The 16,278-nt window shown below is 52.2% G+C and overlaps 1 protein-coding gene and 1 long non-coding RNA gene across 5 annotated transcripts in view; one reads left to right on the top strand and one right to left on the bottom strand.

The window, feature by feature from the left end:
• Positions 1 to 971: 971 nt before the first annotated feature.
• PTH1R (parathyroid hormone 1 receptor) overlaps positions 972 to 16,278 on the top strand; it is a 105,427-nt gene continuing 90,120 nt past the window's right edge. The window contains exon 1 of the mRNA XM_050970862.1: positions 972 to 1,894. Coding sequence (XP_050826819.1) covers positions 1,820 to 1,894 — 75 coding nt within the window. The 5' untranslated portion in view covers positions 972 to 1,819. The remainder of the gene's footprint in view (positions 1,895 to 16,278) is intronic.
• On the bottom strand, positions 8,304 to 10,742 carry LOC127059228 (uncharacterized). 4 transcript variants are annotated; one of them, XR_007776860.1, is made up of 5 exons: positions 9,921 to 10,742; positions 9,701 to 9,769; positions 8,866 to 8,911; positions 8,431 to 8,522; positions 8,304 to 8,315 (listed from the first exon to the last, which is right to left on the bottom strand). It is a non-coding gene; the product is annotated as an uncharacterized LOC127059228 (long non-coding RNA). The 4 variants fall into 4 exon arrangements; XR_007776859.1 differs by lacking the exons at positions 9,701 to 9,769; positions 9,921 to 10,742 and adding an exon at positions 9,770 to 9,860; XR_007776861.1 differs by lacking the exons at positions 8,304 to 8,315; positions 8,431 to 8,522; positions 9,701 to 9,769; positions 9,921 to 10,742 and adding exons at positions 8,557 to 8,591; positions 9,770 to 9,860.

Below are 16,278 nucleotides of genomic sequence, written 5' to 3'. Positions count from 1 at the left end.
AAAAAAAAAACCCAACCCCAGCAAGCGGAGAGTTTGGGGTTTCTTCTTTTTTTTTTTTTTTTTTTTTTCTCCCTCTCTCTCGCTTTTCTTTTTCTTTTTTTTTTTTTTTTTTTTTCGGCGCTCCAAAAAATAACCCAGAAATGCTCGCAGCGAAAATTTGATGTTTTTACCGTCTGCTCCCCGAGAGAGGAGAGACTGGAATTTTTCGCCCCTCAGCTCCTAAATACCCGCAAGAAAAGCGGGAAATAAAGGGGAGAAAAGGGGGGAAAAACGACAAAAAAGATCCCTCAGAGTTTGATTTTTAGAGTTGAGTGAGTCAGCCCCGAGCCCGGCGCCTCTCCGTGTTTGCCCGCGTGGTGCATCCCTGGCAGGGTTTGTAACCCTTTCCCAGCCTCGCTTCTCCTCCAGCCTGGAAAAACGAGCGGGGAATGCTGGATCCCGCCGCAATTCCCAAATTATCCCCCCCACGGCTCGCTCTGGGGGAAGAGAGGGTGGGTTGGAATTTTTTAATATTTTTTTTTTTCGCAGCGGAGTTTTATGAATGAAAGCTCCCGGCTGAGCTGGGAGTGATATCCCAGCCCTGGAAGTTGGGAATGCTGGAGAAATCCAGGCTGGGAGAAAGGGGGAGCAGCGGGATGGGATCGGGGGGCTCAGCTCGGGCCAATCCCGGCGGTTCCAAACCCTTTTCCCGGTTTTCAGGGATCCTGGAATCTCCCGGAGAACTCTGCGCCCATGTGGGTGGAAAAAAAAAATTAATTCCCAAAATTAAAATAGCCCCAAATCCCGAGGATTTCAGGGAATTTCGGAGTGAAGGCAAAGCCCTTTTTCTCCGGGGGGATAAATAAAAAAAAAATCCAAAACCGCTAAAATTAAGGACGGAAAAGGGGTGGAAGGAGGGAACGGGAATTTTCAGCCCCACGTTTGCAATCGGCTTTTCCAAACTGCAGCTCCTTGGAGGCAGAGAGGGAGAGAGAAGCACAAAATTCCCGATTTTCCCCCTAAAACCGGAGAATTCCCTGCCTGGCAGAACCAACTTCTTGGGACAGCCAAGCAAAACCCCCCCGGTGCCGCCGCTGCCCCAAAGGCAACTGCGGAGGGAAAACATTCCCAACTTTTGGGGCTTTTGGGAAATTTGGGATTTGTTTGCGTGCGGCAGAGAGGAGGAGAGGCAAAAAAAAAAAACAACCAAAACCACGCAAAACCCCAAAAATAAAAGGGACGGAGAGCAAGGGGGGGAGTTTGGGGTTTTTTGTCCCCTCGGCGAGCGAAAAGATAAAATTACTGCGGCTAAAAATAAAGCGGTGGTTAAAGGTTCCCCCTCCCTCTGGCATCTCCCACCCCTTCCAGCCCTCTCCCTGCTCCCTCCCTCCTTCCCTCCCTCCTTCCCTCCCTCTCCCGCTGCCTCTCCGTGTTTGCGTTTGACAAAGAAATGATTTGAACTTCCCGGAGCCGCGGCGAGCCGGGATCCCGAGGCGCAGCCGGGCCCATATGGATGTGATTTCCCAGCCCTCTCCCAGATGATCCAGCGGCACCGGGAGCCGCGGCGCTGAGCGCCTCCGCTGCCTCTGCCCATGGGCTCCGCGGCGGAATTTTGGGAGCTGCCCGCCACTCCAGCCATGAGAAAGCGAGGAAAAGCCCCGGGATCTCTCGTCATGTGCCTCTCGGGCTGAAAGCTGGGGAGCCGAAGGAGCAGAAATCCCTTTGCGGATCCCGGGGGCACGCCAGGGAGGACGAGGGGAAACCCGCGCCGCTGGAATTCCGAGCTCGCCTCCTCCCGCTTCCCTGCGCGGGGCTGGATGCTGGGAGCAGCCCCTTGGATATGGGATCATATCTGGTGTATCCCAGCCTGGGTTTGATCCTCTGCTGCTCCGTGCTCAGCTCCGTCTACGCGCTGGTGAGTCCCGCTTTTTAGATTTTTTATATATTTATTTTTTTTTTCCCCCCATGGTTTTTCCCGGAGGATCCGCGCGGATCCTGCCGCCAGGAGGGATAAAGGAGGGGATGAAGGATTCAAAAGCTGTTTGGGGTTGTTGGGATCCGCTGGCGGGGCTGCAGGCGCTGCAGTGAAAATGTCTGTGCTTCCCGGGAGTTGGGATGGCTTGGGAAGCGCTGGGCAGGACGTGCGAGCTTTGACAGGGATCTGGGACAGCGTCCGGGGCAGAATTCCGGGATCTGCCTGTGCAGAAAGGACGAGTTCGCTTCCTTTTTCGTATTTTTATTTCTTTTTTTTTTCTCCTCTTTTTAATTTTTTATTCCGCTTTTATTTTTTTTTTTAATTTATCTTCCAATTTTTCTCTTTTTCTTCTTTTTTTCTTTTCCTATTCCTTTTCCTTTCGTTTTTTCCTTTTCATTTCTTCCTTTTCCTTTCCCCTCACTTTTTCTCTTCCCTTTCCCTTCCTCTTTCCCTTCCCTTTTCCCCTCCACCTTTTGCTTCCCTTCCTCTTTTCCTTCTTCCTTTCCCTTCCTCTTCTTCTTCCTCCTCCTCCTCCCTTTCCCTTCCTCTCCACCCCCTCCAAGCCAATTTCATTCCCAATTCTCCTTTCCCTGCAAATCTCCTTCATCCCAATGAAAAAGATCCTCTCCTCTGGAATTAAATTCGGGAAAAACAGGGAACTGGTAGGAACCCTTTGCTCCTTGGCACTTTCCAATCCCCTTCCTGCACACACCAGGATTCCCAAGGCTGGAAAACCGGGATGAATCCATCCAAACTGGGAAATGGTGTGAGACCTGCAGCTCCAAAATTCCAGGAAGAAGGGAAGGGACATTTCCTCGGGAATCAGCCCCTGGATGTGGAGCCAGTGCTGGAATTCCCTGTGACAGGAGCTCTCCTGGCTTTCCCCATCCCTGGCATTCTCCCTCTTGCTCCCATTTCCCAGCGTTTTCCAGGAGGGAGCCAGGACACCCATGGGAAGTGGGATCTGCTCTCCAGGAGGGATGGAAATGGGATTTGGGATTGGGATTGGGATCGGGATCACTCTGGCTCCAGTCAGGTCCTTCCTGACCCTCCAGGATCCACCAGCCTGGGCCTTATCCCTGGATTTGGTAGCTTGGAATCTTGTGCAGAGCTGGGGGAGGTTTTCCAGCTTTTCCAGAGGGAAATTTCTCCTCACTAGAGGAGAAGGAGCAGCCCCTTGGAAAACCATCCCTGTCTGAGCCCATCCCTGCTCAGCGTGTGGAGAAACCTCCCAAATCCCAAAGGAAACTGGGGAAATCAGGAGAACCTCTTGGAGATTTGTCGGGATTCCAGGGGTGGAGGAGGCTTTTCCCAAACTCCAGGGCTGGATCAGCATCTCCTGGCTCTGGGGCCGTGTCCAGGTCCTGCAGCACCTGCTGCCCCCTGCTCCAGCATTCCTGCAATTCCTGCTGCTTTGGGACTGGGAAAATCAGGACTGGGAACCAGCCAGGCTGGAGCTGGGGAAATGTCAGGATGCAAAAAACAAAAAACATGGGCAAGGCTGCATCTCCCATTCCCATTATTCCCATTATTCTCGTTATTCCCATTCCCGTTCCTGATCCCATTCCTGTTCCCATTCTTGCTCCCATTCCTGTTCCCATTCTTGCTCCCATTCCTACTCCCATTATTCCCATTCCCACTGTTCTCATTCCTGTTCCTATTCCTGCTCCCATTCCCATTATTCCTATTCCCATTATTCTCATTCCCGTTCCCATTTCCATTATTCCCATTCCTATTCCCATTCCCACTATTCCCATTCCCGTTCCCATTTCCATTATTCCCATTCCTGTTCCCATTCCCATTATTCCCATTCCCACCATTCCCATTCCCATTTCCATTTTTCCCATTCCTGTTCCCATTCCCACCATTCCCATTCCTGTTCCCATTCCCATTATTCCCATTCCTGTTCCCATTCCCACTATTCCCATTCCCACCATTCCCATTCCCGTTCCCGGCTCACTCCCCTCTCCCAGTGTCAGCTGCCTGGAATTGACAGTGGGATTTCTTTGGGATCCCCCATCCCAAGAGATCCTTTCCATCCCAAGGGAAGGCTGGGAGGTGTCCCCATGTCCCCAGCACCAGCTCAGGGCGAGCTGGACCTGGCAAAAATTGGGAATGAGCTCTTCCCAAATCCCAGAGGGCTGAGAAATCCTCGGGGTTTGCTGGGAAGGCACAGGAGTGTCCCTAAAACCCCTCCTGGACCTGGATTTGCTGATCCCATGGATCCTTCCCACTCGGAATTTTGCTGCTTTCAGGTCCTGCTGCTCCAAATCCCGCTGGGTTTAGTTAGGCCAGGCTTAAATTCCCGGTTTAGACACTTCCCTTGTTTTTCCAACCATTCGTGAGAGCAGAAGGAATTCCCAGGGGGTTCCTAAATCCATCCTGACCATCCGGGAGCTGCAGCCATCCCGAGTGTCCCCCCTCCGGCAGGACAATGTCCCCCCTTGTCACCCCTGCCCGAGGATCGCCTCCAGCCCCGCTTGTACCGGAGCTGTTCCTTCTTTTTCCAGCTGATTGGATTTTTAAAGGGACTTTGGAAAGAGGGGGTGGGAGCCAGAGTGGTCAGCAGGGCAGGGAGAGATTTTATGGATTTATGCTAAAATTCGTTGTTATTATTATTTATTATGCAGTGTTATTAATATTTACGATAAATGTTGTTGTTGTTATTTATGGGAGGGCCAGAAATAAATTTGACATTTGGCTCTGAGGGAATTGCTGCCCTGAATTTTCCCTTTCCTGGGAGCAACAAGGAAAAATCCATGGATGGATGGATGGATGGGGATGCAGGGATTTAATTCCGGCTCTGGGCTGAGCCTAAAGCATTCCCGAGCTTTCCCCCGGGCTCAGCAGAGCCAGGCTCAGCCGCGGGCTTGGCTCGGGAGATTCCCGCAGCCAGAGGCGGCTCCGGGGCGCAATTCCCGGCTGAGCCCTGGGAATGCGGGCCGGGATTGCCGGGGTCTCTGAGCTCCGGGATGCTGGGGTGGGGCAGAGCACGGAGGGTCCCTAAGCCGGCGCTGGCATTCCCGGAATTCCCCTTGGAGCCGCCGAGGATCGTGCCCAAGGCACTTCTTGAGGGAATCGCGCTGGAGCTGGGCTGGGAAATCCTTTCTGGGACATCCCAGGACTGGGAGCTGGATCCCTGGGATATCCCAGAATTGGGATCTGAATCCCTGTGATAACCCAGGACTGGGAGCTGGATCCCTGGGATATCCCAGAATTGGGATCTGAATCCCTGTGATAACCCAGGACTGGGAGCTGGATCCCTGGGATATCCCAGAATTGGGAGCTGGATCTGTGGGAATCCAGGAATGTGGGAACCGGATGTGGATCCCTGAGAATCCCAGGAGGAATGGGATCTAGCCCGGCGATATCCCAGGGGGGTGACTGGGATCTTTGGTTCCTGGGGATACCCTAGGACGGGATATTGTCCCGGGATTTCCCCATGGGACTGGGATTTGGTCCTGGGATACCCAGGACTGGGATCTGGTCCCTGATACCCAGGTGGGATCTGGTCCCTGGGATGGATTGGATGGATCCGGGATCCCAGGATGGGAGCTGGATCCCTGGGATATCCCAGAATTGGGATCTGAATCCCTGTGATAACCCAGGACTGGGAGCTGGATCCCTGGGATATCCCGAATGGGATGATCCCGGGAATCCAGGATGGGGTGGATCCAGACTCTGGGATATCCGGATGTGAGCTGATCTGTGGGAACCAGGATTGGGCTGGAGTTGGATCCCTGAGATATCCCAGGATTGGGATCTAGTCCCTGGGATATCCCAGGACTGGGATCTGGTCCCTGGGATACCCAGGACTGGGATCTGGTCCCTGGGATATCCCAGGACTGGGATCTGGTCCCTGGGATACCCCAGGACTGGGATCTGGTCCTGGGATACCCAGGGACTGGGATCTGGTCCCTGGGATATCCCAGGACTGGGATCTGGTCCCTGGGATACCCCAGGATTGGATCTGGTCCGGGATACCCCAGGACTGGGATCTGGTCCCTGGGATATCCCAGGATTGGGAGCTGGATCCAGATCTCTGGGATATCCCAGGATTGGGAGCTGGATCCCTGGGATACCCCAGGATTGGGATCTGGTCCCTGGGATACCCCAGGACTGGGATCTGGTCCCTGGGATATCCCAGGACTGGGATCTGGTCCCTGGGATATCCCAGGACTGGGATCTGGTCCCTGGGATATCCCAGGACTGGGATCTGGTCCCTGGGATACCCCAGGACTGGGATCTGGTCCCTGGATCCCTCTGCAGCAGCCTTGGCTGGCCCTGCATTCCAAGCAGGGAGGGAAATCCAGCAGAGGAAAAATCTCTGGGAAGGAGAGAAAAGTCTGGAAATCAGGGCCCTCTTCCCTGAGGCTCAGATCCCTGTGGGATCAGCTTCCCAATCCTGGGGTTTTAGGGCCAGACTTGGGCAAGGCCAGGCTTGGTTCCAGCTCTCCCCACAATCCAGAGAAACCTTCCCAACATTTCCCTGGAACAGCCCAGTAACACCTGCCTGGGCAAAGGGTGGAATTCCACCTGGATGGAGTGGCTGAAATCCGGCAGGGTGAGGTGGGAACCTGGGATCAGTCTGCTCTTTAGTCCCTGTTTCAGGAATTAAGACCGGCCTAAGGCAGAGAGCTCAGCCAGGATGGGCTTGAGGAGAATTTGTGTCCAAAGGAGCTTTGGAAGTCGGGTCCGACACCAGCCGAGCTCAGGGAACGGGAAAACGTGGGAATGGTTTTACTGGGAAGGGGCTGGCAGAGGGAAAACCTCCCCATGCCCTAAAAGGCTGGACTTTGGGATCTGAAAACTTTCCAGCCTAATCCTGGGATTCACGGAGCCGAACTCTCCAAGGTTTTGCTCTTCCAACCCTTTTGGTTTTCCCTTTGTTTCCTCCTTTTGCTCAGCCTGGGAGATCCCAGCCCTGCTGTCCCTGGAGCAGATATTCCGATCAATCAATCCATGAATTAATTATCAATAATTATAAATCAGCAGCTTCCTGCAGGACTTGGGACCAGATTATCCCGATTTTGGGAAGCAGCTGCCAGGCTGTGGTGGGCTGAGCTCAGGGAAGCAGATCCAGGTGGGAAAAGGGACCATTCCCACTTTTTCTTGGCTGCAATCCCAGTCCTGGCCTGCTCAGGGTGTTTGGGTGATGCTGAACTTCCCTCTGCTTTTGGGACAATCCCAAAAATTCCAGTCCTGATCTTTGGGGGATTGGGAATCTCTCCTGGCACACCTGGAGAGAATTCCCCATTCCACATCCATCCCTGGATCACTGGAGCAGATATTCCGATCAATCAATCCATGAATTAATTATCAATAATTATAAATCAGCAGCTTCCTGCAGGACTTGGGACCAGATTATCCCGATTTTGGGAAGCAGCTGCCAGGCTGTGGTGGGCTGAGCTCAGGGAAGCAGATCCAGGTGGGAAAAGGGTGGGAGAAGGGACCATTCCCACTTTTCCTGGCTGCAATCCCAGCCTGCTCAGGGTGTTTGGGTGATGCTGAATTTCCCTCTGCTTTTGGGACGATCCCAAAAATTCCAGTCCTGATCTTTGGGGGATTGGGAATCTCTCCTGGCACTGGCACACCTGGAGAGAATTCCCCATTCCACATCCACCCCTGATCCCTGGAAGTGTCCTGGGAAAGGCTGGGTGGGGCTGGGAGCAGCCTGGGATAGGGGAAGGTGTCAGGGTTGGAATGGGACCATCCTTGGGGTCCTTTCCAAGGCAAAGCCCTCTGGAATTCTGTGCTGTTGAGGAAGGTTTGGATTCAGGAGGTGCTGGATGGGCTCGTTCCTTGTTGCATGGATCAATCCCAAAGATCTCCAGAAACAGGGAAAAGGGAATGGTGTGAAGTTGGGTGGAAGGAAAGAATGAAAATGCTCGTCCTCAGAATACAACCCATAATTAAAATGTTTAAAATAAAAATAAAAAATAACAATAAAAATAAAAATAAAATAATAATTAAAATTAAAATTGGAATTTAAAATTAGTAAAAATAATTAAAAACTATTAAAATAATTAAAAAACCCAAAAATAACAATAAAAAAGAAGAATAGAAGCAAAAAAATTAAAATTAAAAATAAAATAAAAACTATAATCAAGAAAAATTTTACAAATAAATAATAAATGATAAAGATAATAAAAATTAATAATTAAAATAGCAAAGAGTTCTGTATAAAAATCCCATAAATCCCAACCAAGATAAGCCCCAAACAATGGGAAATGCCCTTTCCCAAGCACATTCCCAGGAAGGAGCCCATCCCTGCTCCTGGATTTCCAAGGGATTCTCCCACTGTTACTCAGGATCAGCCAAAATCCCTGGATCAGGACCCCTGATATCCCTGGATCTGACCCTCTGATATCCCTGGATCTGAACCCCTGATATCCCTGGATCTGAACCCCTGATATCCCTGGATCTGAACCCCTGATATCCCTGGATCAGAACCCCTGATATCCCTGGATCAGAACCTCTGATATCCCTGGATCAGACCCCCTGATATCCCTGGATCAGAACCCCTGATATCCCTGGATCTGACCCTCTGATATCCCTGGATCTGACCCTCTGATATCCCTGGTTCTGACCCTCTGATATCCCTGGATCTGACCCTCTGATATCCCTGGATCTGACCCTCTGATATCCCTGGATCTGAACCCCTGATATCCCTGGATCAGAACCTCTGATATCCCTGGATCAAAACCCCTGATATCCCTGGATCTGAACCCCTGATATCCCTGGATCTGAACCCTCTGATATCCTGGATCTGACCCTCTGATATCCCTGGATCTGACCTCTGATATCCTGGATCTGACCCTCTGATATCCCTGGATCTGACCCTCTGATATCCCTGGATCTGACCCTCTGATATCCCTGGATCTGACCCTCTGATATCCCTGGATCTGAACCCCTGATATCCCTGGATCTGAACCCCTGATATCCCTGGATCTGACCCTCTGATATCCCTGGATGACCTCTGATATCCCTGGATCCTGACACTCTGATATCCCTGGATCTGACCCTCTGATATCCCTGGATTCGACCCTCCTGAATCCCTGGATCAGAACCTCTGATATTCCCGGATCTGACCCTTGATATCCCTGCGATCAGAAACCCATGATTATCCCTGGATCTGAACCCCTGATATCCCTGATCTGACCCATGAATATCCGGATTCTGACCCTTGTATCCCGGATTGACCTTCTGATATCCCGGATCTGGACCCTTGATAACCATGGATCTGACCTCTGATATCCCTGGATCAGAACCACGGGATAGCCCTGGATCAGAACCTTGATATCCCTGGATCGACCCTCTGATATCCGGATCTGAAACCCCTGATATCCCTGGATCTGACCCTCTGATATCCCTGGATCTGACCCTCTGATATCCCTGGATCTGAACCCTCTGAATCCCTGGATCGAACCCGTATCCCTGGATGACCCTCCCTGGACGCCCCTGATATCCCGGATCTGAGAACCGACCCCTGAATCCCTGGATCGACCTCTGATTCCCTGGACTGCCTCTGTATCCCTGGATGACCCCTCCTGTTGCCCCATCCTGGTCTGACCCTCTGATACCCCCCTGCTGACAACTCTGATATCCCTGATCTAACCTCTGATATCCCTGTCTGAAACCCTATCCTGCTACCCTCTGATATATCCCCCTTGGATCGACCCTCTGATACCCTGGATCTGACCCTCTGTACCCTGATCTGACCCTCTGATATCCCTGGATCTGAACCCCTGATATCCCTGCATCTGACCCTCTGATATCCCTGGATCTGACCCTCTGATATCCCTGGATCTGAACCTCTGATATCCCTGGATCTGACCCTCTGATATCCCTGGATCTGACCCTCTGATATCCCTGGATCTGACCCTCTGATATCCCTGGATCTGACCCCTGATATCCCTGGATCTGACCTCTGATATCCTGGATCTGACCCTGATACCCTGTCGACCCCTGATATCCCTGGATCTGACCCTCTGATATCCCTGGATCTGACCTCTGATATCCCTGGATCTGACCCTCTCCAGCAGCAAAGGCAAAGCCAACAAACCCCTGGGTTGGGGACAAAGCCCGGCCTGGCAGCTGGGCCCTCAGCAGCCGAGAAAATTCCAGCAAATCCACACTGGATTCGTGGGAGCTGCTGTCCCTGGGAGGAGCAGGAGCAGAGCTGAGCCCACGGAGACGAAAGCCCAGGGTGGCCCTGGGTCCCGGCAGTTGTTGTTTGGTTTGTGTTGTCCCAGAAATAGCCCGGAGGGGTTTTTTGGGATCAGCGGGATTATCCTGGCTGGAGCGTGGCTGTGCCTGCAGGGATCCCCTGGGCAGGGACAGCTGGAGCCACCGGGGCCACCCCCTGTCCCTCCCTGGGAGGGACATCCCAGAGCTCTTCCCAGGATAAGGGATTGTCCTGCTGGAGGATTCCCATCCTTTGGAGAATTCCCTCCATCCAAGCCAGCTGGAATCAGGCCCTGTTTGCAGAGGGATTTGGGAATCAAAGGTCCCTTTGGTCACTCCGAAATCCTGGTTTTTATGGGATTTTATTGGTTTTTGTATTGGTTTGTGCATTGTTTATTGTAGGGGTTTAATTGGCTCCTTTTATGGCTGTGGGGTGAGGGGGAAAACTGTCCTGGCACTGACACCCCACCCCATGGATCCCATGGATCCCATCCCATCCCATGGATCCCATCCCATCCCATTGATCCCATGGATCCCATCCCATCCCATGGATCTCATGGACCCCACCCCATCCCATGGATCCCATGGATTCCATCTCATCCCATCCCATCCCATCCCATCCCATCCCATCCCATCCCATCCCATCCCATCCCATCCCATCCCATCCCATCCCATCCCATCCCATCCCATCCCATCCCATCCCATGGATTCCATCCCATCCCATGGATCCCATGGATCCCATCCCATCCCAAGTGCAAACCATCCCCCAAATCCCAAGGTTTGGAGCCTTTCCACCATAACAATCCCAAGGGTTCAAACTTCTCCCAGAAAAACTCATCCAAAGGAATCTTGGCCTCTGGGAAGCGATCCCAGGATCCGTGTCTGGGGCAGGGAAGGGGTCAGGAACTGCCGACTCAGCAGCTCGGGCTCCTTATCTGGTTTTCCACTCGGCTGCCCCGGCGCTGATCCGGGCTCCCGATGTTATCTTGGCTCCCTCCCCCTCTCTCTGAGAATTCCCAGGGGTTCTCCAGCCCCAGCTGGGTCTGGAAGGGCAGGATTGGATGTCGGAGTCCTTAGGAAACCTTCTCTTCCCTTCCCTGAGTTTCGGCTGGGGACTGAAACGGGATTTGGGGTTTTTGGAAGTTTGGGTTGTTTGGGTTTTTTTAAACTTGATTTTTTTCTGTGTTTTACCAAAATACCCAAAATTCAGCTCTTGCTTTTCATGGATTTGGGGATGAGCAGTTCATGGGGAATTCCCCCCTGGAAGAGGACAAATAATTCATGAACTGCCATTTGTGGGATTTCAGGAGTCTCTGCCACTTTTAGGGGATTTTCCTGCTCATTCCAGAGGGGATGGATAAGGGGGGGCCTTTAAATGTCCCTTCCCAACCCAGATTGTTCCACAATTCCATGATTTAATCACTTTATTGCCTGGATTTGTCCACCTGGCTGTGAGGATTGCAGCATTCCAGGAGATCCCTGGGCCCATCCCCTGCAGGAAACCTGGGAATGGGGCTGGGAGCAGACCTGGAGTGGGATATTCCTCAGCTCTGCCTGGAAAGGCCAGGACTGCTGGATCTGGGAACTCCCTTTGAGCCTGGATTTGTCCCATTCCCTTCACCATTCCCATGCTCCATCTCCCATCGGGATCAGACCCTTCTCCAGCATTCCTGTCCCTGGCTTTGGGCCTTTTGTCACAGTTCTGGGGACAAAGAATCCACGTTTTTGCTCTGGAAGGGCCACGGAGCTGAATCCTGCCTGATCCATGTGGGACACGGAATTCCCCAAGGAAAAGCTGGCCCTGGCTCATCCTCAGCCTCACCCCTACCCAGCCCCGTTACTTCGTTTTCCATAACCCCAAAACTTGGGAATGATCTGGAACACAGTTTAGGGATACAGCAGAGAACGCTCCGCTGCAGGAAACAATGGCATCATTAATTAATTAATTAATTACTTGGTCTTCTGAATTAAGGCACCTCAAAAGAGCTGAGGACTAATTTGCTTTCCCAGAATCCCAGAATTCCAGGGGGGAGTGGCTTGGAAGGGACCTTGAAGTTCATCCCAGTATTCAGGTGTCTCTTATTTTTCGGAATTTGATTTCACAAATCAAATTCCGAAATTCCCCAAAAACTCTGGACTGATTTCCATGTTCTTTAATTGCCTGAAGCCCTGGCTCTCCTCATCGTCACCTTGACTTCCTTCTCTGATCCCAATCCATGTTTCCTGTTGGACAGGGAGGAATCCGGGTGGCTTTGGGACTTTGAGCAAGGACACGAGCTCTTTGTCCCAGGTTTATTCCGAGACTCGGATCAATATCCATTACAAGCAGCTTTTATTTTGTGGGTTGCAACTCGACTCCGCTCAATAAAAACACAGGAAAACGATCCCTAAAATAAAAGTGGGAGGGAGCTGGTAGAGGTGGGACTTCCAGGGTGATGATCCATGGATCTATAATGGCCTTAAACTGGGAAAGGTGGGGGATGGATGGGATGTTGGGAAGGGATTCCTGACTGGGAGGGTGGAGAGGGGCTGGGATGGAATTCCCAGAGCAGCTGTGGCTGCCCCTGGATGCCTGGCAGTGTCCAAGGCCAGGTTGGACAGGGCTGGGAGCAGCCTGGGACAGTGGGAGGTGTCCCTGCCATGGCAGGGGTGGGATGGGATGATCCCATAAAATCATTCCAACGTTAGGGTCCCCTCCAGCCCAAACCATTGCAGGGTGACACAGACATGGCTGGTTTTCCTGTGCCCTGATTTCCCAGGACTGCTTGTCCAGGAGAGCCCCTGGATTGGGACAGGGCCAGGACTGGGTTTTCCTCGGGATGTTTTTCCCGTGGCTGTACAAACCTGTGGGATTTGGTACAAACCGGGATGTGTTTGTGTCTCCAAGAGAGTGCAAGGGTGTCCCTGCAGGGCTCGGGATGGGGAGGAGAGATCTGGGTCGGATGGGAAGGAAAGGAATTCTGCAGATGGAGAGATCCCAGTTGGATGGGAAGGGAGAGGATTCTCCCGATGGAGAGATCCCAGTTGGAGTTCTCCAAAGAGAGACAGGGTGATGAGAAGGGAGAGGATTCTCCAGATGGAGAGATCTGGGTTGGATGGGAATTGAGAGGATTCTCCCAATGGAGAGACTCCAGTTGGATGGGAAGGGAGAGGATGCTCCAGATGGAGAAACCCCAGTTAGATGGGAAGGGAAAAGATTCTCCTGATGGAGAGATCCAAGCTGGATGGAAAAGGAGAGGATTCTCACGATGGGAAGAGGGTGATGGGAAGGGAGAGGATTCTCCCAATGGAGAGATCCCAGTTGGATGGGAAAAGAAAGGATTCTCCCAATGGAGAGAGGGTGGTGGGGAAAGGATTCTCCAGATGGAGAGGTCCAAGTTGGAGCTCTCCAAATAGAGAGAGGGTGATGGGAAGGGAGAGGATTCTCCAGATGGAGAGATCTGAGTTGGATGGGAATTGAGAGGATTCTCCCAAATAGAGAGAGGGTGATGGGAAGGGAGAGGATTCTCCAGATGGAGAGATCTGAGTTGGATGGGAATTGAGAGGATTACCCCAGTGGAGAGACTCCAGTTGGATGGGAAAGGAGAGAATGCTCCAGATGGAGAGATCCAAGCTGGATGGAAAAGGAGAGGATTCTCCCAAAGGAGAGAGGGTGGTGGGGAGAGGATTCTCCAGATGGAGAGGTCCAAGTTGGAGCTCTCCAAATAGAGAGAGGGTGATGGGAAGGGAGAGGATTCTCCCAATGGAGAGACTCCAGTTGGATGGGAAGGGAGAGGATTCTCCCAAATAGAGAGAGGGTGATGGGAAGGGAGAGGATTCTCCCAATGGAGAGACTCCAGTTGGATGGGAAGGGAGAGGATTCTCCCGATGGAGAATCCGATGGAGAGATCCAAGCTGGATGGGGAGGGAAAGGATTTTCCAGATGGAGAGATCCAAGCTGGATGGGAATTGAGAGGATTCTCCCAAAGGAGAAAGGGTGATGGGAAGGGAGAGGATTGTCCCAATGGAGAGATCCCAGTTGGATGGGAAAAGAGAGGATTCTCTCAATGGAGAGAAGGTGGTGGGGAAAGGATTCTCCAAATGGAGAGGTCCAAGTTGGAGCTCTCCAAATAGAGAGAGGGTGATGGGAAGGGAGAGGATTCTCCAGATGGAGAGATCTGGTTTGGATGGGAATTGAGAGGATTCTCCCAGTGGAGAGACCCCAGTTGGATGGGAAAGGAGAGGATTCTCCTGATGGAGAGATCCAAACTGGATGGAAAAGGAGAGGATTCTCCCAAAGGAGAGAGGAGAGGGGAAGGGAAAAGATTCTCCCAATGGAGAGACCCCAGTTGGATGGGAAGGGAGAGGATTCTCCCAGTTTTCCAGCCACATCTCCAAGCCCTGGTGATCTCCGGCACCTCCTGTGGTGCCTCCCTGTCCTGGGCAATGAAACTTCCCTGAAATAATTCCCAGCAGAGCCATGTGGGGGCTCAGCAAGGCAGGAATGTCCCTCCTGACCCTGGGAATGAGGATGGACACGCTGGAATCGTGGATTTTCCAAATTACAGGACAGGATCCTGTTGTGGATTTGGAGCTGCCAAATCACCTTGGAAATTTGGGCAAATTGAGTTTCAGTATTTAAAACAGATTGGTCAGGAAATTACTTTTTTTTCTTCTCTGCTCCCCACATTTTTTCCTAATTTTGCCTCAGTGTCATCAGCAAAGTCCCTGTGATCAATAAATTGAATTTTAATTGCCTTTCCATGGATTTTGGAGGTTTGGATGCAGGAAATCAGTGTTGTGTATTCCCAATTTTCTGTGCCACCAGCCCGAGGCGCCTCAGGCTGCTGGAAAAGGGGAAAAGGGGAGGGGCCAGAGCTCAGGTGCTGGAAAAGGGGAGGGGCCAGAGCTCAGGTGCTGGAAAAGCAGCAGAGTTCCCGTGTTTGGGATCCGGGGCAGGAGCTGGGGCTGTGCCAGGGAATGGGATGGCCGGGAGAATCTCCATGTGAGATAATGCAGGCTGCGCCAGCTCCCCTGACTCAGCACCCCTTATCAGGGTGATAAGGGCTCTGATAAGGGTCCGATAAGGACAACAAAGCCCCAGGGTGACCCGTCTGTCACCCCCGGGATGGCTGAGGAGAGGCCACAGCAGGGACATTCCCGTGTCCTTCTGCTTCCCGGTTTTCCTATTCCTGCTCCCACGGAGGTGAATCCCCCACTCTCCCATCCCCCCTGTCATTTCAGCAGATATTGGGAATTCCCTCCTAGGAGAGGACAAATGATCCATGAACTGCCATTTGTGGGATTTCAGGAGTCTCTGCCACTTTTAGGGGATTTTCCTGCTCGTTCCAGAGGGGATGGATAAGGGGGGGCCTTTAAATGTCCCTTCCCGACCCAGATTGTTCCACAATTCCATGATTTAACCACTTTCTTGCCTGGATTTGTCCACCTGGCTGTGAGGATTGCAGCATTCCAGGAGATCTCTGGATCCATTCCCTGCAGGAAACCTGGGAATGGGGCTGGGAGCAGACCTGGAGTGGGATATTCCTCAGCTCTGCCTGGAAAGGCCAGGACTGCTGGATCTGGGAACTCCCTTTGAGCCTGGATTTTCCCTTTCCCTTCCCTTCCCCTTTTCCTTTTCCTTTCCTGGATTTGGCTTCTTCCAATGGGTCACAGCCAGGTATTCTCTCCCCAGGGATTTTCCCTCTCCATCCCATAATCTCCTGTGGAAAAACCAATCCAGCTTTTCTCCTCTCCTGCCTTATCCTGGGGCTTCCCTCAGCTCCAGGAGCAGCATCTCCCCTTCTTTCCCAGGAAAGGGAGGAGAGGAGGGAATTCTGGAGCTGCCTGGAAGGAGAAGGAGATGAGGGAATGCTGGAGTGAGGAGATGAGGGAATGTGGGAGCTGATCAGCTGGATTTGGGATATGAGGGGATCCCAGAGCTGATCAGCTGGATTTGGGATATGAGGGGATCCCAGAGCTGATCAGCTGGATTTGGGATATGAGGGGATCCCAAAGCTGATCAGCTGGATTTGGGATATGAGGGGATCCCAGAGCTGGTTGGCTGGATTTGGGATATGAGGGGATCCCAGAGCTGCCTGGCTGGATTCAGGAGAAGAAGGAGATCCTTGAGCTGATTGTCTGGAGCTGGGATGTGT

The sequence above is a fragment of the Serinus canaria genome, chromosome 2, assembly GCF_022539315.1.
Source record: "Serinus canaria isolate serCan28SL12 chromosome 2, serCan2020, whole genome shotgun sequence".
Lineage (NCBI taxonomy): Eukaryota > Metazoa > Chordata > Aves > Passeriformes > Fringillidae > Serinus > Serinus canaria.
The sequence above is the reverse complement of the archived record's forward strand: the minus strand, read 5'-3'. Positions and strand labels throughout refer to the sequence as shown.